Here is a 22,869-nt window from a genome sequence, read left to right as displayed (position 1 = left end):
CAAAATAATGTATCAAAATAAAATGTCCACAATTTTCAATCCATAAACATCAACACAACCATAAATTGTAATGAGCAGGGAAAAGCCTAACCGCTGCATCTCAATCTTGTGGGTGATTAAGATGATCAGACATAAGAAAATTTCAAATGTTTATCCAATACACAGCTAATAATTTTAAGAGTATATAAAGGAAAACAATTTGTTCAAGTTAAAGGGTCTAAAAATAACATTATGCCATTTTTGTGACATGAATAAAATGTCATCTACTCCAGATATTGAGTCTTTAATAATATGTAATATGAATATTTCTTGAAATAAGTTAAAGCATCAACACCTTTAAACAAATATTATAAATGTTTAATAACTCCTATGGTTGAGGATGTCAGCATACTTAAAGGGTTAAAGAAAATATTTTCATTACATTTCATTTCCTTACATGCATTGAGCTCAGCTGTTTTCATGCATGAGTGCCAGATATTTCTTGCTGAATGTGCAGAGTGGTTTAACTGGGATATCTCTGCAGTCGGAGGGCTTCTCCAGCACAGCCTACAAAGGGTACATACTGGAGAAACCCCTCAACCACCAGCAAAATACAGGAAAGGCGCCTGAGTTGAGCTCAAATCCAGCAGAAAATCACACAACAACGATGCTTTTGGAATCTATGTAGGAATCCTGACTTTTGATTGAGCCTGGTGTGTGAGCCACAATAGCAACAAGGAACTAAAATGCACATGACAGAGCAGCAACAAGATAAGGCGGTATACGGTGATGAATACTTACTAGATATAGTGATAAAATAATGTAGGTAGCTTCAGGGATTTACACATTAGGTTTCTGCTCAGGATGTGCAGTTATTGCATCAGTTATAATTGCTTTAAAATAAAAAATTGTTGTAATAAGAATGATTCATCTTCTGATTCTAACAAAAAAACTCAATGACCTCCAAAACTGACCGTAGGAATCGGATTATTATTATTTTTCTGTATTGGTTTAATGTAGCTGTAAATAATTGCTGTTTGACAGTTGAGCTACATTACTGTTTGATAATAGATGAGTTTTATTTTAGATCAGATTTTGTAAAGCTTTTTTTTTTTTTTTTTAAATAATTACTTTTATTGTGTTTGCAATAAATTCAATAACATCTTGGGTTAGTGTCACCCATTACTAGTTTTATGTCTTCAAGTGGAAGAGAAAATCCAAAGAGATTTTAAACAGTTTGAATCTGAACTTGCAGAAGCAATAATATCTGTAAGGGAAGGTCGGGAATCATAAGGCCCATGTAGAAAATATCAGCACTGGTACATTTTAAGGCTTGTGTGTTTTTAGGTTTATATGCAGCTGTGGATAACAAAAAAGCAATTTTTTGGAGCCTGAATTGATTTCCCGTGACTTCCTTTTAGGAAAAAGGACAATTTTCTGTCTAAAAAAATTACACTGGCTTCACTATGGAGCGACAATATGGATGGTAATGCATCTAGCAGTGGAGAAAATTGCAATCCCACTTTAATAACGTGATGAAAAATGGGATATTCATGAAAAAGGAGACCAACACAAAAAGAAAAGGATCAATTCGTGGCAGAAGTGTGTGATCTGTATAAAAAAAACAAAGGAGGACACAGTTGACATATATATCGATGAGTTCTGTCCTGTCCTTGGACATGATGTCATAGAAGAACAGTCACTGATTGACTTGCTGTCCATCTTTATTATGAAAATGCTTTTAATAATCCAGTAGCGCTGACACAAGCTCCTGTCTTCGTCAACTAAATTAACCGTGAATGGCTGGGATAGTGTGACTCACACATTGACATTTTTAATCAGGACTTAATGAGATGGCTTTTATTAGGCTTTAATTACAGCTTAATGAAGATATAACATCAAGATATGCACAGGCACAAAAAGTAACATCAGAGAAATGAGAGAAAACTAATCACACCCACATTGTTTCTGTTTATGAAGACGGAAAGCTGTAATAAAGCTTATATATATATATATATATATATATATATATATATATATATATATATGACTGCTGAGCAAATATCTGTTTTATCATTGTATTTATATTATTGATGTTATTTAATATAATTTTTGTCATCAAATTATTTATTTTCTTACTTTTTAGGTCAGTGTGACGATGAGCTTTCAGCATTTTTTAACTCATCTGTGGAGAACATTTATAACAGCTGAAGCTTTCATTAATATATTAAACCGTTTTTAGTGTTTAATCCACACAGTATCTTTTGCAAATGAATGTTATATATTGGTTTAAATATTAATCTGCTCATTTCCTACAGTGGTGCAGATCTTCTGGCAGTCAACTCAGACGGAAACATGCCTTACGACCTGTGTGAGGACGACCCGACGCTGGACATCATAGAGACGGCCATGGCCAACAGAGGTAGGGCGCGGAAATGAAAAAATGATAGAGAATCTGAAGACTCATTTTTGAGTTTGGCTAGAATTAGTGATTTGAATAGAGTGCACAGGATTATGTCATTGAGTAAAATACCACAATTTTAATGTTTAGGATGATCTTACTAATTATTTTTTTAACTGCAGTAATTCATCAACTAATCCTCTTTTTGCTGAAGTAGTATTGAACACTGAGATTATGTCTTCTCTTTTCTTTGATTGGTGTAATTTATACACTAAGCAGTTCTAAGTTAAAAAGAAAATAGAAAGACAGAAGGAAAGAAAATGACGTTAAAATTATGAAAAAGATTAAAAAATTAAATAGCCTTGCTGCAAGGCCATTCCAACAGAAGGAAGGAATAAGCTTAAATATACTGGATAAAAAGTCTCTCATACCATCACTGCAGATTTTTAAGTAAGTATAGTTATTTGGGGAATAGGATTAAAAACCTAGATTTTTTACTAAATAAATTAAACCTTAGTACTAAACAACTTCAAGGCTTTTCATAAACACAATAATACATAGTCTTGTTATGCCTGAAACAATGGCTGGAAACAAATTAACTAATATTGAGTAAATTGCAGAAACACATAAATAGAAACAGAGAGATACAGGAATAAATACATACAAATTAAAAGAATCAAAGAATAGATACAGGAATAGTCAAAAGATATAGGCATTAAATCAAAAAAGGACAAAATGAATTTGAAAATGTTGCATATTAAAAATTCTAAAATACTGGTAAAGCTAAATTATTGATGTCCTTTCACATTCACAGGATGCTCCTAAATAAAGTGTCAAGAGTATTATTATGCAATGGATCAACTTTTATTGATGTAAAAATGTGAAAACATCTGCATGAAGATCAAATCCCCAAAACTGTTTCTCTTCATATTGGCTCTATTTAAAGTGCTCACACCGTCCATGTATCGATGTGAGTTGATTCATTTTATCACACCCTATCACACCCTATCCCTCGTGTGTAATTACCATATGCCTCCAATAGTGTGCCATGAAGAAAGTGTGTGTGCTTGTATTTATCACAGAGCTATAATCTGAAGGGAGCCATTAATCCCCAAAGATGGAGTCTGCAGAAAACACCCAGAAGGAGATGTTGAAATAGCCTTAATGATTTTAAACATCTCTGATGGAAAATATTTTTCTGTAACTTTCAGAAGACTTCAGAACAGAACTCAAATGGAAAATATTTAGACTGTTGATGTTATCTCCAACATCCGCCTTGTTTTTATTATATTTTGAAGTTAAATTACTTCCTTTAATTTTGTTTTTCCTTTTCCCCCCATCAGCTACTTACTCTTTATTCATGTTCATATATAAATATTTGATTATTTTACTATAAATCCAATTTATACAGGACGCAGTCAGCATGTGTTGCAGCTTGAAGTAATTTTTACACTCCTGCTCTGGGCTGCACAGGTACAGATTGCAGAGAAAACCAGCAGCAGAGCTGAGACCACACTCAGCTTTTAAGAGTCTCGTTCAGATTTAGGACCGGCTCTCTGGGTAAACTCCTAATATATTCACAGCTCACGTGTTCTCTCTCTCTCGATGGGATGCAGATTAGGTGGCTGTATATTCATGCTGCGGCACAGTAAACAGCTGCAGCCGGCGCAGTTTGTCTGTGATATTAGTGAGAGAGAGCTCAAGGAGAGCAGTGCTGACAAAACAGACTGCAGATCAGCAAGAATGAAGGAGGGGGGCGTGTGATGTGTTTCAAATATGTGCTTTGGCGAGATACGGCTGTATTTAGCTTGGAGTAAGCTTGTCAATGTTTTTGTTTTTATTCTTGGGTAAATAGTGACATTTACAGACTGCCATGCGTGACTACAGCTGGTAAAGGAAGAAAATCTTGTTGGCAGCGATTTTTTTTTGCATTTAAGAAGACTTGATACATGTTCTTTGGCTGCTGAAATATAATCCACTGCAAGAGCAGATTAGCATTTTTGTAGATATATTAGCAATTTGGCTGAGTTTCGTAAGTTTAATGAGCAAAAATAAACCCATTGGGTTGCTTGCTGGACTTGAGCAGAACGAGGAGCATCTGCTGGAGGAACGGAGATTGCAAGACGTTCCTGCCACCCGCCAGGAAATAGTTGGCCTTTAAAGTCCAGTAAACACTGAATTATTATTATTTTTTTCAATACTTGTAAATGTAGAGTTTGTGTAAGCAGGATATGGTGTTGTGTTGTGTTTACTGCAGAAATAGGGCGTGAGGGAAAAGCGTTTCCTCTTCCAAAGAGGATCTCTGAATGTCTTTGTCTTTCTCCACAAACTGACTTGAAGATATTTGGATATTTGACCTTTACAAGCATTGTTGTAACAGAGGAATCTTAGTGCTTGAAGGGCAATACATTTTGAGATTGTCTGTCATGAATTCTTATTTTTCTATTGCTGAAATACAGTTGAAACTAGATATTTACATAAAATACATATAAAGACACATAACCTTTTTCTTACCAGCATTAAATCAGATTAAGCATTTCCTGTTTTACATTACCTAGGATTAAATAAATTCCCACAATGCCAAAATGTCTGGTGGTTAATAAATGAAGCAGGTTGTCAGAAATGCAGGAGCGTCACAGGGGACTGTACTTTCGTCATTCCTTTTCACGCTGTATATGTCAGACTTCCAGTACAAAACAGATTCCTGTGGCCTGTAGAAATACTCAGATGACTCTGCATTCATCAGGTCTGTCAGAAATGATCAAGAAACTGACTACAGAGAGTTGGTGGAGCGCTCTGTGGCATGGTGTGGGAACAATCACATTATTTTAAATGTGAACAAAACAAAGGAGATGACTGTAGATTTCAGGAACATGAGTATGTCGAGCTCCATTTCCATCATGGAAAGTTGGTGGAGGAGTATAAATACTTTGGTGTTCACTTGGAAAACGGACCGGAGTGGATATGCAACAAGTTGTCTATTAGAGATGGAGCAGACTTTACTTCTTGGGTAAGGTTAGATCCTCCCATGTCTGCAGCAAGATGCTGCATGTCTTCTACAAGTCTGTTGTGGAGAGCGTAATATCTTCTGCTACCACCTGTTAGAGCAGCAGCAGTAGAACCAGGGACTTAAAAATGCTCAGCAGCTTGGTAAAGAAGGCTGGTTCTGTTCTGGGGACGACTGAGGAACCTGTGGAGGTGGTGATTTAAAGAAATAATATCCTTTATATATGACTTGGGCGAGATGCTTTGGATATTGCGTTTCTTTTCTGGAATTTTGTCCTGTTCCTCCAGAGAGAACTGGTCTGACTGAGCTTTACTGAGTGTTTTGCTGCCATCCCTGCAGCAAAAATGCTCACACATTATAATGTTCCTAGGTTGTAAGACTCTCCCTCTTTCCTCCAAATGTGATGATGGTTATTATGGCTAAACATTTTAATTTTACTTTCATCAAGCCAGTGAACATGTAACCAAACCGGCAAGGTCCTTCTCCCTAAGTGCATTTGAATACTATAATCTGGCTTTCATGCTGTTCTTCCACAAACCACATATGTATAGCAGTAATTAAAAAAATTAAATCAACTTAGACTGCCAAAAAACAGAGATCCAAATTTATTTATTCACACACACAGTGATTAGAACTGTAAGAAATATGGCAGGAATCACATCTCTAGAGCGGACTGCTAAAATCTGAAGGGAAAAATGTTGGTTTGCTCTGAGAAGAGGTGAAAAGGACCATCTTAGTTGACACTGCAAAGTGATGAAAGCTTAACGTTTCATGTGCTTCTACACTGAAATTCAAATAAAATCAATGAAGGCCACTAAAGACATAAACTTTGAGACTGAATGTCAGTTACTTCACTGGGTGAAAAGCAATACCTTGAACTTCTTTATACTGTATACTGCCTCCAGGGAGTGAGATTTTCATGTAATCCCCAAGCTTTTTAAAGATTTTTCAGTTTTTCTTTGAACCTCGGCTCCTTTTTTTTGCTCATTTTCTTTGCTTAACCAGTGTCTTTTATGTGATATACAGTCATACTAAAAAGAGATGTCATCCCTCTGTCAGTTCTGTGCTTTTAATGTATAAATTATCTGATCTTCTCTAGGTTTTGATATTATTAAAATCCAAAACCAAGTGTGCAGAACTGCACATCTCAGACGTCACCCTAACATAATTGAAGATTTTGTGGAAAAACCCCTGAATACACACAAAATAAGTAGAGTGTACTTTCTTTTTTACCATGACTGCATACGTGTAGGTCTGTGGGAAGTTGTTTAGCTTGTTTGCATGCTTGTAAAGGATGCAAAGGTGCCCTTCAGCATCCAAGTAAACGAATCACTGGGCTGGTTGGTGGTAAACATCACTGTGTGGAGGCAGGAGGATGCTGGAGCATCATAAATCTTCTTCATATTCCCTCAGATAATTAAAGGCCAGGAAAACTCTGTTATGATAAGCTCTGTCTTGCAAACAAGAGCTGAGTTAATAGCTTTGGTTTTCTGTTATCCGTATAAATGGGGCACATGATGCCACCTTGTGTTGGCTGGATCCTGGTTTGGAGCCAGTGATGGAAGCACAAACAAACTGGGGGTCTGAAGAGGGTGAACACACACTCGAAAATGAGCTTCTCGGCATACAAAAGGATCAGTGGAGCTGCAGAATGCAGATAGCGGTACAGTAGGTGAGAAGAATGATTATTACGCTGATCAAAGGGAGTCCAGCTCTGCTAATTGCTCTTGTAATGTTCTCTGCACAGCGGTGGGAAATAAGACTTCTATCTCCAGAGACATTGCGGGGACAGGCACACACACACAGCCTGTCCCAAACACACAGAGCGCTTAATATGCAGCATCGACTGATCCGACTCTGCCTTGATCCTCCCCCTGTAGAGAAGAGATGATCTGCAATGAGTCGCAGTGATAATGAGGCAATCTCTCTACCTGTTTGCGAGGAAGACATGGTCCTCTTGACCGGCCACAACACAAACAACTGGAGTGGTTTGGTTCTTCCTTAATTAAATTTTAACTGGCATCAGCAAGTCACATTTTTATCAAATACACATAAGATGTGTAGCTGTAAAGACATGTATCTTATGTTTGAGACACAATATGGGCTGAAAATAGTTATTGGATCTCTTACGGGGTTTTCCACCAAAGTGCTTGACCACATAACTATCCACCCAACTGTCTATATCGTTTATCCTTGCAGGGTTGCAGGTTGTGCCTATCTCCAACAGTCATTGGGCGAGAGGCATTCAGGATAGGTCACCAGTCCATCACAGCCACTATCATGCACACACACACTGATCCCTAAGTGTGTCAATTTAGAGAAACTAGTTGCTCTAATAATCATGTTTTTGGACTGTGAGAGGAAGCCAGATTACAGGGAGAACATGCAAACTCTATGCAAAAAGATCCCAGGCCAAGATTAAAACCCAGGACCTTCTGGCTGCAAGGCAGCAGTACTATCAGATCATATTTTTCAAGTGTTGATAGTCTCATAGCAGTAATTTTTCACTCCTGGCACTGGTGGCAGTGCATCCTTAATATTATGTTAAAGTTTTGAACTGCTTGCACAGGGTGCATGCAGTGCAATATATATATATATATATATATATATATATATATATATATATATTACATTTAATATACTGTCACACTGTTTTCTTTTCTTATCATGTAAAGTTGTGTTACTTTTATCTGAGCTCAAAGATATGGATCACATTCAGTCAAATCTATGTAATGTGCATGATTTAAAGTTGGTCATCATTTTGCATAGTCCATCTTTGTCTCAGTGAAGGATTTAACATTTACATTGTGCTACTGCACAAGGATAGAGAGTTGCCTATTGTCTGACACCTTTAGTTTTTTTCTTTGTCAAAATGTATTGATTGCCTCACCATCTGGTGTATAAGAACCCTGCTGAATTAATTGGAAAACATTTGGACTGCTGACAGTTAAAGCACTCAGCATGATGAGGTGAGCGAATCTTCTTCGGTGCCAACAGAGTATTGGTATATCGGTATATAAGTTTAGGTGATTCCATTGTGATATTTGTGCATCATTTAGGTAAACTGTGTAGAAGTGGTACCAATGTGAAGCATATATTGAATCTTTAATAAGATAATTAACCAAAATATGATACTTTTGCAATAAAAAGCCTGATTGTATACAACTGTAGTCAAATTTACCGTGCAGAGTTTTTGTTTATTGCAGACTGGATGTAGTGAAATCTATTAGAACAAAATCAAAGGCAAAATCCAAATATTTGCTCCCATCATGTAGATGTATTTACAACAATCTACATTTTTGTTCCATGAGGAACAAAAAAAAAAACAGATTTCTTTTATAAGCCGCTGTGTTTTCATTATCCGTCCTTGAATTAGAAATAGTTTCCTCTTTTATTACTTGAGTGAAAAGATTTCTCTCATCTTCAAACTGTGGCTCATAAAGACCAAATCTCTCAACAGGTACGCAGAATTTGTGACATTACTAAAGAGAAAGATTTCAATTCAAGTACAAGTGAAAACATAAAAGAAGGAAAATGTGAGGGAACATGAAACCAACAAAAAGCGCTGATTTATATGCTTCTCTCGCTAAGACTCCGATTGTGAATTCAGTCAAGCTTTCCTCACAATCACTCACTGAGTCTTATGCCGGTTCCTGCTGCAGCCAAGAGTGTGAAATAAACTAGAGGGTTATCTTTAAATCCGTTCGGTAGGAAGGTGGATCCTCAGATGAGTGTGCGGGCTTCTGCAAGTCCGTGTCATGGGAAAGGTCATAGAGCTGAGACCCTGACAGTAAACTATGCATGGTCAAGTGACACCTGTTGGCTTCTGCTTTTTATTTCTGGAGCGAATGCCATTTTTACAGGTTTGTCTTCCATACACTTCCCCAATGAAAGGCAACAATGCACCCATGTCTTAAAGTAAAATTTTGTTTGAATATTCAAACTAAAAGCCTTTTTTTCACATTATCCTCTCTTTGTAAACAGTTTACTCATTTATTCCATTCAAATATTAAAAGAAAAGTTACATTTGATGTTTCTTTTTCTTAGAGCTGCTGTATCATCCCTGCAGCACATTAAAAAGTAGAGTGTGCTGCTGTCTCTTTAAATCAGTTTAATTTGGCCTGGAGCAATTTCTTATGCTCGCAGAAACATCCTGTGTTAATTTAAAAACATGCTACTGCCAATCATAGCTGCTGTGCTTGGAGGGTAGTGTTTTCCTGGTTTTATTAAGCATGCTTCTGTTTGCAATTTGCACAGGCATCACTCAGGAGATGATCAATGAGACACGGGCGTCCACAGAGAGGAAGATGATGGGAGACATCCAGGAGATGATGAGAGTAGGAGACGAGGTCAACCAACAGGACTCCCAGGGAGCCACGCTGGTAAGAAGTTGTTCAAAGGCATAACTAGTTGGCTGTGAGGGTTTGTCTTTGAAATGGATCTTTCTAGGAAAAGAAGAGTGAGATGGGATAATAGTAACTGATATCATCAACCGATAAATATGTTTCCTAATATTGCGCAGCTATACCTCTGTTAAGGCAGACATTTTGTCCTAAGCTTTTGTTCAGACTATTTTGTTCTTTACATTTACTTTGTACTTTAATGCTTTTGCTGTTAGATCAGTTCATTTGTGTGAAACCAAATATGCTGTTACACATCCAAGTTCCCTAACACTGATAGTCCAATAAGCAAACAAATCAGCTGGAAAAAGACTGTCTGAAGTACAAACCAAAACAAATCTGTAAATTTGTCGTTTTGAAGAAAATGTGTAATTTTTTTTTGCAGATGCAAATTGAGTTCTCCACAGAGGACTTCAACAGAGAGACGATTAGAAAAATATGTATAAATATTCAGCAAATTTCTTCGTTACGCGTTAACCTTTTCAAGATTATATTCTCAACAGCGTCGTCTCAGGAGGCTGTAAAACCTTCCGAGCTAATCAGGCATTAGAGGCTCATTAAAACCTTCTTATGGCGAATCAGCTGAGATTTAAAATCCTCTACAGATACACTGGTTATCTGGTGGTGAACATGAGCAATGTAAAGAAGCTTGAAGCAATAATTGGTGCATTAAAAAGCTATGCATGTCAATAATCAATGTAAGACCATTTCAATACAGCATAAAACAAATTAATGTTAATGAATTATAAAACTGGCCATTGTGCACACATTCTTGTTATGTGGATTAATAACTTACAGACTCTTTGGAACAGAGTTTGACAGTACTCGTTCTGCTAGCTTAGCCATTTATAGAAAGTGTGCTCTGGCATAAAGACTGAGAAAGCTGTATTTACTCATTAAATCAGTTTTTCAGTATTAAGAGGGGCACTGAATTAACTGCTTCCCCAACATAGCAGATCAGTGCAGTGATGCACTGAAAAGGTCATGAAAAGAATCATCTACATTTAATTTCCTAAGAGGGATGTAATGTCAGGGACCTACATAAAGTCTTCATTACGTATCAGGGATTTAGCTGCGATGTGGAAACATGGTGACGGATCACTGGGTGGAAATAGCGAAGTAAGGTAGTATCCCGAAATAACCTTGTTAAGCTTTTTATACTTACTACAGATTGTCTGTTGGACCTCCTCATCCCTTTGCCTTGCATCCTGATGATCTTTTTTTTGAACATGGTGAAGCAAAATGGAGCATACCTTATTAAAATCACTGGCAGGAAAGACGGGGGGAAAAAACGGGAACTGGTTACAATGTTATGCAACAGTAATCTTTTGCTTTTCAGTGAAATACATTTTGTGTTTATTTAATTTTTTTATTTAAGCAGTAGTGATGTTCATGTCTTGTGGTCTGACATGGCTAAAACAAGGATGAACTTCCACAAAGACATGGATGTTCCGGTGTGGCGCGGAGGACTTTGACTGGTCCGCCCAGAGTCCTAATCCCAACTCAACATAGGACCTTTTGGATGACTTAGTGCAGAGACTGCAAACCATACCTTCTCATCCAACATCAGTGTCTGACTTCACAAATGCTCTTAAAGAAAATTGTCCAAAGATTCCTATAGAGACACTCAAAATCTTTTGGAAAGACTAGAATAGCTGCAGAGGAACATTTGGAGGCAACCTGAGGGCGACATTTCTGTTTTGTTTGGAGTCCACAATATGAGCAGTATAAATCTGAATCTTGTTTTCTTTGGGCAGAAAACTACTGCGTTTTACAATTCAAAGGATGCTGGAAAAAGCTTATAACTTGTAAGATCTTTTGATGCTAATTAGAGCACTTTTATATTCACCCATGCCAGCATAACAAACATGTTATCTTGTTGATTATTAGATTTGAGGCAATTCCACAGTCTTGGCAACTCCTTAAACACTAAACAGCTTGAGATATTTAAAGATTTTTCAGGGCTCCTTGTGGAGCCACAAAGACTTTATTAAGTTATTTTATGTAACCATTAATGATCACTGAGACCTGCTACCTGGATTTCATGTGCAGAATCACTCTGCACTCAATAGATTTGTGAATAAATTATGCTGATTAAGTGTAAAATAGAGATCCGTGAATGTACTTCCACTTCTATGAACCATTTTCTGATTACGAATCAAAATTACAGGGTTAGATCACTACTTTACAAACATGAATCAAGGTAACCCTTAATCTTTGGGTAAGTGCTATGCACCCAGCAGAAATTATGAATTGTGGATATTCAGCAAGTTTAAACTTTTCTGTGCGAGAAGTAAAATTAAGCAGGAGAAAAGAAAATGGCAAAAAATATTAACTTCTTTTTTCCACTAAAAGCATAATTTACATCAATTATTTATGAAAATCTAATTCACAATAAAGGTCATCTGAAAGCACTTTACCATACTAGTTCAACTCAAATCAGTCCAAATAATTGCAGAACAACTGAGTCATTTAATCAGATCACGTTACATTTTATGCAATAAATCCTTGTATTGCTTGTTGGTTACGCAAACCAGAGGAAGCCCAGCTAATTTCTTTGAGCCTTTCACTTTGTAATCCATCAGCCTGAGCAAGCATGTGGTGACAGTGGAGAGGAACCACCTCCTTTAAACAGGAAGAATCCCAGTGAATGAGATGAGAATAATGACTACCACACGTAACCTAATCTGCTCCTCTCTCGTGAGCCTGAAATCTGTTTCCTGTACAGTTCATAACAGATCACTTGTGTTTTTTCATTCCAATTATAATAAACTCTCTATAAACCTCCTTGAAACAGGAGGTCTCAGTCGCTCGCTGCATCGGCCAATATTTCTAAAAGCAGACAGAGATCAACTCTCCATGAACTGGATGACCCCAACATTCCTCACATGCTTCTGTTTGCCCTTTTCAACTACATGGTATTTCTCAATTTGACCCTTTGTTTTTTTTTTTTTTGTTTAGTTTTTTTTCCTTTTCCTCTGAAGGTACCATCTGGCACCAGGTGCCGTTTTTGGGTTTTAGGATAACTTCAGTGCAGGTTTAAAATGAGTTGAGCCTGAGTTGATACTCGGGACAAAAAATAATAAAAAGCCAAAGAAAGAACTTGCTTTTAAATTTTCTATTTTACATGCACGTTGGCATGTAGTGACTAAATTACATTGTGTGTTCTTGACATCGTGTCTTTATTACAGGTTTAGTATATCCATGTACAGAGATTGCAAATCCAAAAGCATGATCTATAAGGTCAAATTAGACTTTTTCCTCTCTGATGTCTAGAAAAGGGCTCTAAAGTGCTCCTTTGAAGATGTTTAGTACTTTTATCTGTGAGTCTGTATGTCAGAGTTATGACATCTATACACACACAAAAACAAACCAACAGAGATGTTATGTCTCTGTCAGCTTTACATGTTGTTTCCATAGTACCAGCTGATCCTGCATAGGTGAGGCCACCTGCAGAGGACAACAGAGTCAAACTCTAAGAAGAAAAACAGAAAAAAAATGTTTTATTTGTATTATCTTAAATAAACTAATTCTGAATTCAGTTCTCTTAAAACCCCAAACTGTTTAGTTTAATATTCTTCCATGTTTGTTTGGTGTTTTGAAATTAATAAACAGATTTGGTTCATCTGCTTGGCGCATCAAAGAAAAGATGCAGGTTATTTATATTAGAAGAACTGGAGACCATCTGGAGATTATATGCCAACTTCATACTATTCTCTTCTTTGTAGACATGACTTTCAACCATTAAATTTTTGAACAAATTTTACATGTCCATGTGAACAAACTTTGGATATTAAATGAAGCAAACAACAGACTTACTGTACCTATTTTCAGCTGAAATCTAATCTTCACATAGTTTCTGAACATTTTTGCACGGCTATAAAATGTTTTTCTAATGTCTCATGAGAAGAGTTTTGAATTCAATGGATGTTTTAGTGATTCCTGATGGCAACCAGCAAAACAGGAAACATAATGACCGCAGATAAGCTCCTAACAATAACTGATTTAATTTTTGTTGCTTTACTCAACACCTATTGTAGAACCTTTTGATATATTTTTTAGATTGAAAATGAACCACCCAAACTTACAAACCAGCAATTTTTGTACTCTGTCGCAGCGATTAGTTTGCAACAATCTTTGTGCGTGGAATCTTAAGCCACAATGTATAAACACCAGAGCAAATCTGCTGCATATCCAAGTCACTTGACAGAAATTTCACAATCATCCATAATCCGTCTTTGCAGCTCCACATCGCAGCAGCAAACGGCTACGTTCAGGCTGCAGAGCTGCTGCTGCTGGAGGCGGGGGCTCGAGCGGACCTGAGGGACTCTGATGGATGGCAGCCCCTCCATGCGGCAGCGTGCTGGGGTCAGGTAAAGCAAACACAGCAAGAAGCACGAAGAAGATAAGCGTTCACATTGAGCCATCAGTGGCATTTACTCCTGTGGTGGTTGTTTCAGATGCATGTGGCAGAGCTGCTGGTGTCACAAGGAGCAAGTCTCAGTGCTAAGACCTTCCTAGAGGAGACACCCATCGGTATGTTAAAGAAGACAAATCATCCCTGCAGGGACTTCATCATGCTTAAGATAAAGGATCTATTCACACTATGAACTGGTTTAAAAGTTTTAAGGAACGCTAACACTTTTCCTTGCTGTTTGTTGCATTAATCTTAACTAATCTCATGTCCCTACCCAAGCTGACATACAGTGTGCTTCATCTTTGCCACTTAAGATCTGTGTGAGGATGAGGAGTTCAGAGCCATCCTGCTGGACCTGAAACACAAGCATGACACCATCATGAAGTCTCAGCTCAAACACAAGACCTCACTGTGCAGGAGAACCTCCAGCGCAGGCAGTCGTGGGTGAGTACTGCCCTCTGCTGGTTCTAAAGCCTGCTACGGCATGGTTTGGGTTTGATTTTAGTTGGAAGATAAACGTGACTTTCTGTTTTTTTTTATTTATTGTAACTTCGTCTGTGTTTACAGAAAAGTGGTGCGGCGAGCTAGTTTGTCAGACAGACACAACTTGTGTCGCAAGGAGTACGAAACTGAGGCCATCGTGTGGAGGGGAGGGAGAGAGGAGGAGGAGAAGGAGAAAGAGTCTGATCAGGAGAATAATCAGGTGGGAAGTTGTTCCACTAAGAAGCTAATTATTGTGGTGTATTTTTCCCTCATGTTAAAATTAGTGATTTTTAAACGGCAAAAAGGATAACCATCTGTCATAAATGTCAGGTTGACTGTTGGTATGTCAAGAGATAAAGACTTCCTCCGACAGCCACACAGGAGGAAACCCACAATGGAAAAACAAAACATGCTAAAAATACTCAGTCATGAACTGAAGGGGAATTTTCTGCAAGGTGCTCAAAAAAGTTGTTAATAAACGTGAACCATGGTCGCTTAAAATATTTGTATTTTATGTCTCTTTTTAAAACGTTTTATGAACAGCTGCATTTTCTACAAAATAAGTACATTGTATAAATAAATACATAATAAATTTGATTTCTAGTATTTGTAGTTGACTTCCCCTGGACAAGATCAAGTGCATAATTGCGTCCGAAGAAAAATGGTTGATTTTTGAAACATGAACATCTGAAAAAGGTGTGGGGCACTTGTGTTTATCCCCCTTTATTCTGATACAGCTAAATAAAATCTAGTGCAACCATTCAGAAGTAACCTAATTAGGAAATTATGTTCATCTGTGTTTGATTTGGAGATTTTGATATGGAGAGGAGGTTGACTTTTAGCAGGACAGCAACCATGGATAGAGTCAGAGCTACAAAGGAATGGCTTAGATTAAAACAAGTCCAGAACAAAATAGCATTTTTTTTCGACTTTTGTTTGTACAAAATGTTGAAAACCATATTTCTTTCTTTCCACCTCATCATTATGTTTTACTTTGTGTTGGTCTATCAGGCAAAGTCCTGATAAAATACACTACAGTTTATGGCTGCAAAGTAATGAAATATGAAAAAGCTCAAGTGGCGTGAATAGACTAAATGGCACATAAGACCATAATAACCATTATCGACATTCTGCAGGTGACGCCTGTCGTAGCTATGGAGCTGCCAGACAAGCCCAAGACACCCGCCATCCTCAAAGATGGCAGTGGCAAACAGAATGGCCTCATCACAACCACGACGTCCACGCCACCTCAACCGCCCTCCAATGGCAGCACACCGACGCCCAGTCAGGGCGCGGCCGTCACTTCCCAGCCTTCGCAGGAGGACGTTGCGCCGAAGGAGCGCGCTCAGACTTTGTCGGAGTTAAAGAAGCAGAGGGCAGCAGCCAAACTGTTGAATCACCCTTTGTTCAACGGCCACCTTGGCAACGGCTCCACAGACTCCTTCTCTGATGCCAAATTTTACTCTGAGGACCCTCGGATGCCACTGGTCTCTTCCAACGGCAACGCAGTTTACTACACGCCAGCCAGCGGCGATCCTCCCCTCCTCAAATTCAAACAGCCCTTGGAGGAGGAGCAGCCGAAGGCGCGGACCTGCTGCTGCGTGTCGTAGCCTCTTGATCATGTGACTGTTGACGAAACAGAAAAAGTAAAGAGGAAAGGAGGAGAGGAAGGAAGAAAACAAAGAGTAATCCTGTTTTTAACATCCTGTTCTCTGTCCACTTTAAACTCGGTCCAGAAAAGTTGCACTTCCATTCTGTGCAAGTTCTCTTGCGGTCAGAGAGATCCTGCTCGAAGCAGGAAAAGAGCAGAGTCGAGTTGTTTGGATGAAGTTCAGAGGTACAGGAGATACTGGTTCAATGGGCCTGAGTACTTTGGTAGATTCACCAAGATTGGGTTTTTTGTTTTTTTTAAATCATGTCAAAAGTCTTGATGCAGTGGAGTAGAGACATTCCCCAACATGATGCATGTTCCGCCCTCAAACTGAGCTGGAAACGGCTCCTTTTGGGGTTTTTTTCAGTAAACTGATTGCTATCAGGTCAATAATCATTTTCATGCAGTACAAATTGACAGTTCAACTGCATCACTCTGCCTTTTTCACTAGTTTTTGTCATTTCTGAATGTGCAGGAACATCATACTGGAGGGTTAAAGGAAGGTTGTTGAGGAACAGCGAAACGTAGCATGACGTCTTTAAGTCTCGTTTGCATTTAAACTGTTAAAGGGAATACATACCAGAAAACAGTGTTAACTAATGGAAAAAGTGTATTTCACAGTGGATAACAAACGTAAATCACCTGCACTGTTTATAAATGTCAGAATAACATGTTGGCTACCCTTCACCGTCCTCTTATATGACCCCTTAACTGACAGATCATGCTGTGTATTTTTTATAATCCACTTTGTGCTCACCCCCATAGATAATTTAAACAAACTTGGTTGCTGTACATTTCCTTATTTATGAGATTAATGTGTAAAAACATTATGGCTCTTTAAAGTTGAGTGTATTTATTATTTGGATATGTGGAGAGTGTGAATGCAGTATGAGATGAGCACCTTTTGACACGGAAAGAAAAAAAAAATCTGATGATGAAGAGACATAAGTTGATGTCCGACGTCTGTACATGTTGTTAAATACAAACTTGTCTCGTTAGGGTGGGGTACTGTTTGTGTCTCAACAAATAACAGTGTTATTTGTTTTTATCGTTTTTTTGGGGTTTTTTTCTGGTAGCCATTGTGTGGCTCCTCTGTCTGCCAGTTATTGTATTTTTGTTATTAGAGATTGTGGTGAATTATTGTAAGAGTTTTCAAAAGCCAATGCTGTCATTAGAACTCCCAATAATGGTTCAAATTCAAAATATCAACTTTCTAGTTAAAATAAGACATGAAAGTAAAGGAATAGTGCAGCATTTTTGGAAATACAGTCCTTGCCCTTCTCCACATAACAAGCATGCATCCATCTATCAGATGGCACATGAATATATACTACCACTGGAAGACCAAACACTGTTTTTTATTTTTTTATTGCCATAAATAATGCCAAATTTCCTTTATGTAATTTGTTTGTATATGGTTCAATAACTGTCAACATGATGGCAATGTCACTAGATGCTGGTCATTTTGCCTCTTTTCCATTTTTCACCTTTATGGCGTTGATTGTTTTGTACCTGACTTTTCAGATACAAAATAAAGCAGATGTCTATCATTTTTGTTCTATAAGGTTTTATGAAAATAAAAATATTTTTCAGTTTATTTTTATAATTCATGAAACTACTAAAAAGAAACATGAACTAGTATGCATTGGTTTAAGTATATGGGTTTCATGAACACACACCGATGTGTGTTCATGGGCAACACACATCGGTGTGTGTTGCCAACACAATGATGAAAAGCTGTTGAAAGGTCATATTCACAATAAACTGAAAAATAGTACCACCCTTCTTACTTACTTCTCAGAATCTGTATTTCCAAACATGCTCAACTAATCCTTTTGATCTCCTACAGCCTCTCTGTTTCGATTGTGCCAAAGACTCTTTGCTGAGTTGAAAACAAAATGCATTAAGGTTTGGAGAATTAAGGATTAGTTTGTCTTTCATGGCCACCCCTTTTTTAATTACGTTTACCCATGATGCTCTTTTGTTTTCCCCATTATAATTACCTGTACAGTGTTCTATAAGTGTACAGATGAGTGCATAAATATGTTTGTGTCCGTGTTCCTGGATCTGTTTTCATGGTTTGCCTTTATATGTCTGTGTTGTTGCTGTTGGGGAACTGATACAGTCACCTGTCTTAATAAACAATGTCTGCACATTCATGGTTGGAATGCAGAAAACATTCTAGCTCCCTTTTTTTAAGTCATCCAGTAGTTATAAATCTGTTGCATGCACCTAGTTGGCTCTCAAACCTGAGATCAATTTTTTTGCATTATCTAAAACGTTAAATTTTTTTTAGGCCTGTTGGTTGTTTTTTAAAAAAATCAGTCAGTCTGAATCATTTTTCTGATTCAACAAAGCATCTTTTTTTTAATTGGATTGTTCTAAAAGTAMATTTTTTTAGTGACTGTAGATTGAAAATTATTGGCTAAAATGTATGTCACCTGAGATACAATGACACTTGAGCTTCTCCAAACTGTTAAACTGAGTACACGTATTATTATTTTTTTAAAGTCTGAGTTTTGACTTTATAAAGCAATATTATAAGAAGTAAGGGATCAGAATCTGTTAAATTGTCCATGAATTAATGCTTGTTCTTTCCTGCAATCCCTGTTGTCTTTAAGGATGAAATGAACAAAAACTACTGATTTTGTAATTACTGGAATATATTGATGGCTGCATTAACATATTTTGAATAAATTGTATATTTTGAGAACTTTAAATGGTGTCTGAAATGGTAAAAAAACAAATATTGTCAATTAGGTTTTCTTCTAGCGTTAGGTTAAAATAGTACTCATAAACAGTACTTTTTATAAATATATCTGTAGTTTTCACCCTTGGATGCCAGCATTATCCATTCTACAACGGTCTTCTGTTGTGCAACAAGAAGTGATTGTGTCTCTTTTCTTTACGCACAGCTGTTGGGGTCTTCGCCAAACGTTGGCCGCTCATTTAATAATTTCTCTTTTCATCTTTTTTTCTGATTATCCTCTATTCCAATTTAATTCAGTTCATCTATCAATCTACCTTTTGCCAATTTCCAGCAAATATTTTCTCAAGACACTTAATAGGGGGGAAAAAAATCCAAACTTTTTCTCCCAATCAGATTTATTACAACATGAGTACAGAAATAATAGCTCAGAATCGTGATGGTTTGACAGCAGAGGAAAATGACATGGATGGTTGAAAACAACACACGTAAACATTTTTGTATTTGTTCTCAGCCTTTGTGCTTCTGCTACTAGTTGTAAATGAGTGTGACAGTATACGCTCATTAACAGTGGCCTTTCAGGCAGCTCAAGGATTTGAATAAAGGAAGCAATGGAAAAAACCCAAAACTCATTTGTCAAACATCTATATCAGCTTACAGTCTGTGATGTTGTTAGAGCAAATGAACAGAGAACTCCCCTTTTCATCCGTAGCCCTCTCAGTGGACAGTAAGTGTACGCACAACATAAAGACTGAGTGGAGAACAATGGTGCTGAAAACTCAGGTTCTGGACTGCATTAACCTCCCTCATGTTGCCTGTCTTTGCTAATGTGCCTAAGCAATACCGAATCCAGGCCAGCTGGCTCTGATCCCGGTTCTTCTGTCCGCTTCATTGAAAAGCAAGGATTGAATCCAGAAGCAGCGTTACAAAAGCATACCAACCATTCATTGGGGTTTATAAAAGGAGGGATGCTGAAAGAAGACAGAGAAACGCTCACAGATGTGTTGCAGTGAAGCCTACAACTAAGCAATGGTAGAAATCAGACACCGTTGAACATTTTCAGATCCAGACCCAAAATCAGAGGTGCCAGAGCTCTTTGGGTGGTTCCTACATATCTGTGAAATCGCTTACGGTTGTCGGTTTGACCAACTCAGACTGTTGTTCAATTAAAATCCCTCCATTTCCCCTCACTGTTAATTCTAGTTTTATCTGCACTAGTTTATCAATTTTGGTTACTTTTTGCACATTTTAATATTATTATTTTTCTGTAAATTTTTTAGCTATGTTTTTTCTATTCTAATCATATTTGGTAATCCTGACTTTATTTATTTCCTTTGAAATATTTGAATTTAATGTTAGCAGAGCTGCTGTTTACATTTCTATAAAATATGACACTTAATCTGGCACTAGAGTATCAGAGATATGTAGGGTTGAATGTGTGTTTTGCTGCACCAAAAAGTCATACTTATATTATAAATATAAAAGAACATGACAAAATAATTGTATCTTGTATATATACATATGATGTMTGAGAAATATACTGCACCACAATTTTTAGTTTTGAAGGCATTGTTTGAAAATTTGATTGAAGTTGAATCAATTACAGTTTTTCTGTAACTTGGATTGACTTTACTGCTGTTGAATTTCCTGCATGTTGCCTAGGCACAACTCAAAAAATAACAGGCAAATATGAAAGTCGACATGTTTGTTTGTAGTTCTGTGTTGAAACAGAAAATCATGATCAAGTAGCATACAAAGGAAAAAGAACTCCTGGTATTATCAGTGTTTTAGTAGAGAMGAAGAATGTCCCATAGGAATGGTGTCCAGCAGTTTATTTTTCTGTAAATTAGCCAAAACGTCTGGTAAATGAAATCTGGTCAAAACTTGACCAGATTTCCCCCTTGATTTTTTTAAAATTATTATTATTTTATTAAGTGCTGTTTCCAACCATTTTACTGGGAATTTTAGCTGCCCAACAATTCTGGTTTTATTGCCAAAATCAAACCAAAGAGTTCATTAGTATAGTAAACAGTACAGCACAGACATCATGTGTAAACTTGTCCTTTTCAAGACRTCATAAGGTTGCTGGTGTTTAGAAATTGCATTCCAAAGAAAACAGAGGAGCAACCACARTGACCTACCATCCTGTGTCAGCATGTTATGACCACAATCATCTTTAAATCTGGTGCATTTAGGCCAACAGCTAAATGCATTATTCGTAGGCTGGAATCATCATAAACAGTTCTGAGCTTATTTCCCTTWTGTTTGCAGTAAATAGTTATGAAATGAATCACTGACAGTAAAAAAAATAAATAAATAAACATTTTCAGAAGTTTGGTGTTTACAAATTATTCAAAAAATGTGGTTTTTTGAAAGATGTTTTCTTTTCCTTATCACATTTGTATCTTAAACATTATTACTCTGCAAAATTGGTAAAAAAGAAACAACAAGAAAACAGAAGGTTGGATGAGGATGAATGTTACTGTGAAAGAGTTATGAAACCTGCCAGGCAGAGGATTAACAAGACTGCGACCACATAACACAGTTCAGTGGGAAATAAAGAAGAACTTATAAAACCTTGAGAGTAAAATTGGAGAACAGTGGACTGCTTAAATTATCCTTGAGAAAAACCTAAATATAATGCAGTTGTAGTTAAAATAACTATGACTAAGACAGATGTGACATKATTCTCACAATGTTTTTAACATCAGCCTTCGCTATACGTGAGGAGATTTATTAAAGTTGAACTTTATWGTCAGAAGGAACACAGTGTAATTTTTAGGTCTGGATTTTACCAAATGAGCTTCCCACCATTAACAGTATTACCAAGCAGAGGATGCTGTGTGGATCAGCTGGTGCAGAATGTGCAACATGTGCAGAGGTTATAGTCCTCAATGTGGTTGTCTAAGGTTCAATTCCTGATCTGCGGCCATTTCCTGCATGCCTGCCTCTTCTCTCCAAAATATTTACTTTCAATTTACTGTTAGTCTCTTTTCATTTGACAACTCAGTGTGTGCAAGCTGTGGTCACTTTTGTCTATATAATTTTCAAAACATGATTGCAGTACACTGTAAAATTGAGACATTTTCAATTATTTAACTGGCCATTTCCAATGTACTAAAGCCCTTTCTCTATTGGCGTAGCATTAATCAGTTCTTACACAACACATTCTTACTCCCTACTAGTCATATATGGATGCTTGGTCAGGTTTCCTCTAAGTCACATGTTGACACATCAGCTACTCACTTCTCTTCAGTATTTGACTTGCAGGTTGCTTTCAATGAATGTTATAAAGGTCCCTAAGGGAGCTCCCTTGCAACACCGTAGTCAGTGACCATGTATGACTGGGGGGTCAGCCATGGTTACTGCGCATTATTTTCAGACACTGCACAGTACTTCCCTGTTTATTGAAATGCAAATGATTTGATTGCATTTATTGATAAAACCCATGAATTTTCCGTCAACAACATCTTAATCACCATTTACAATCCGTGATAAGACTGTAGTAGTAGGCAAGGTGGCAAGCTGCAARTTGATATACCCAGGTACTGTCTTGAAGACAAGGTTCTCAAGGTTMTGACTTATAAACTGAGAAAAAAATAAAATAAAAATACTATTCCAAAACACGAACTGGCCCTCCTCCCCAACCTGAATGTGCTAGTATACAGGCTCTGTTTAGTTGTGCTTCAGAAATGCTCTTCACAGGTTGGGATCAAAGCTGGATTGAGAGGAAAAAGAGGGAGGAGCCAAAACTGGGGAGTATTGTCTTCAATACTTTGTCTTGAAGGCAAGGTATTGTATGTATGAACAATACCTTGTCTTGT

At 37.3% G+C, this 22,869-nt stretch overlaps 1 protein-coding gene across 3 annotated transcripts in view; it reads left to right on the top strand.

Moving 5' to 3' along the window:
• Nucleotides 1-18,517, top strand: part of ppp1r16b (protein phosphatase 1, regulatory subunit 16B) — an 85,788-nt gene extending 67,271 nt beyond the window's left edge. For all 3 annotated transcript variants that reach the window (XM_008408446.2, XM_008408447.2, XM_008408448.2), the window contains exons 5-11: nucleotides 2,298-2,401; nucleotides 9,645-9,769; nucleotides 14,032-14,160; nucleotides 14,248-14,323; nucleotides 14,519-14,648; nucleotides 14,772-14,907; nucleotides 15,824-18,517. In XM_008408446.2, coding sequence (XP_008406668.1) covers nucleotides 2,298-2,401; nucleotides 9,645-9,769; nucleotides 14,032-14,160; nucleotides 14,248-14,323; nucleotides 14,519-14,648; nucleotides 14,772-14,907; nucleotides 15,824-16,297 — 1,174 coding nt within the window. In that variant the 3' untranslated portion in view covers nucleotides 16,298-18,517. The remainder of the gene's footprint in view (nucleotides 1-2,297; nucleotides 2,402-9,644; nucleotides 9,770-14,031; nucleotides 14,161-14,247; nucleotides 14,324-14,518; nucleotides 14,649-14,771; nucleotides 14,908-15,823) is intronic.
• The last annotated feature ends 4,352 nt before the right edge of the window (nucleotides 18,518-22,869 follow it).

This window comes from Poecilia reticulata, linkage group LG5, assembly GCF_000633615.1.
Source record: "Poecilia reticulata strain Guanapo linkage group LG5, Guppy_female_1.0+MT, whole genome shotgun sequence".
Taxonomy (NCBI): domain Eukaryota; kingdom Metazoa; phylum Chordata; class Actinopteri; order Cyprinodontiformes; family Poeciliidae; genus Poecilia; species Poecilia reticulata.
This window is presented reverse-complemented; position numbering and strand designations above follow the sequence as displayed.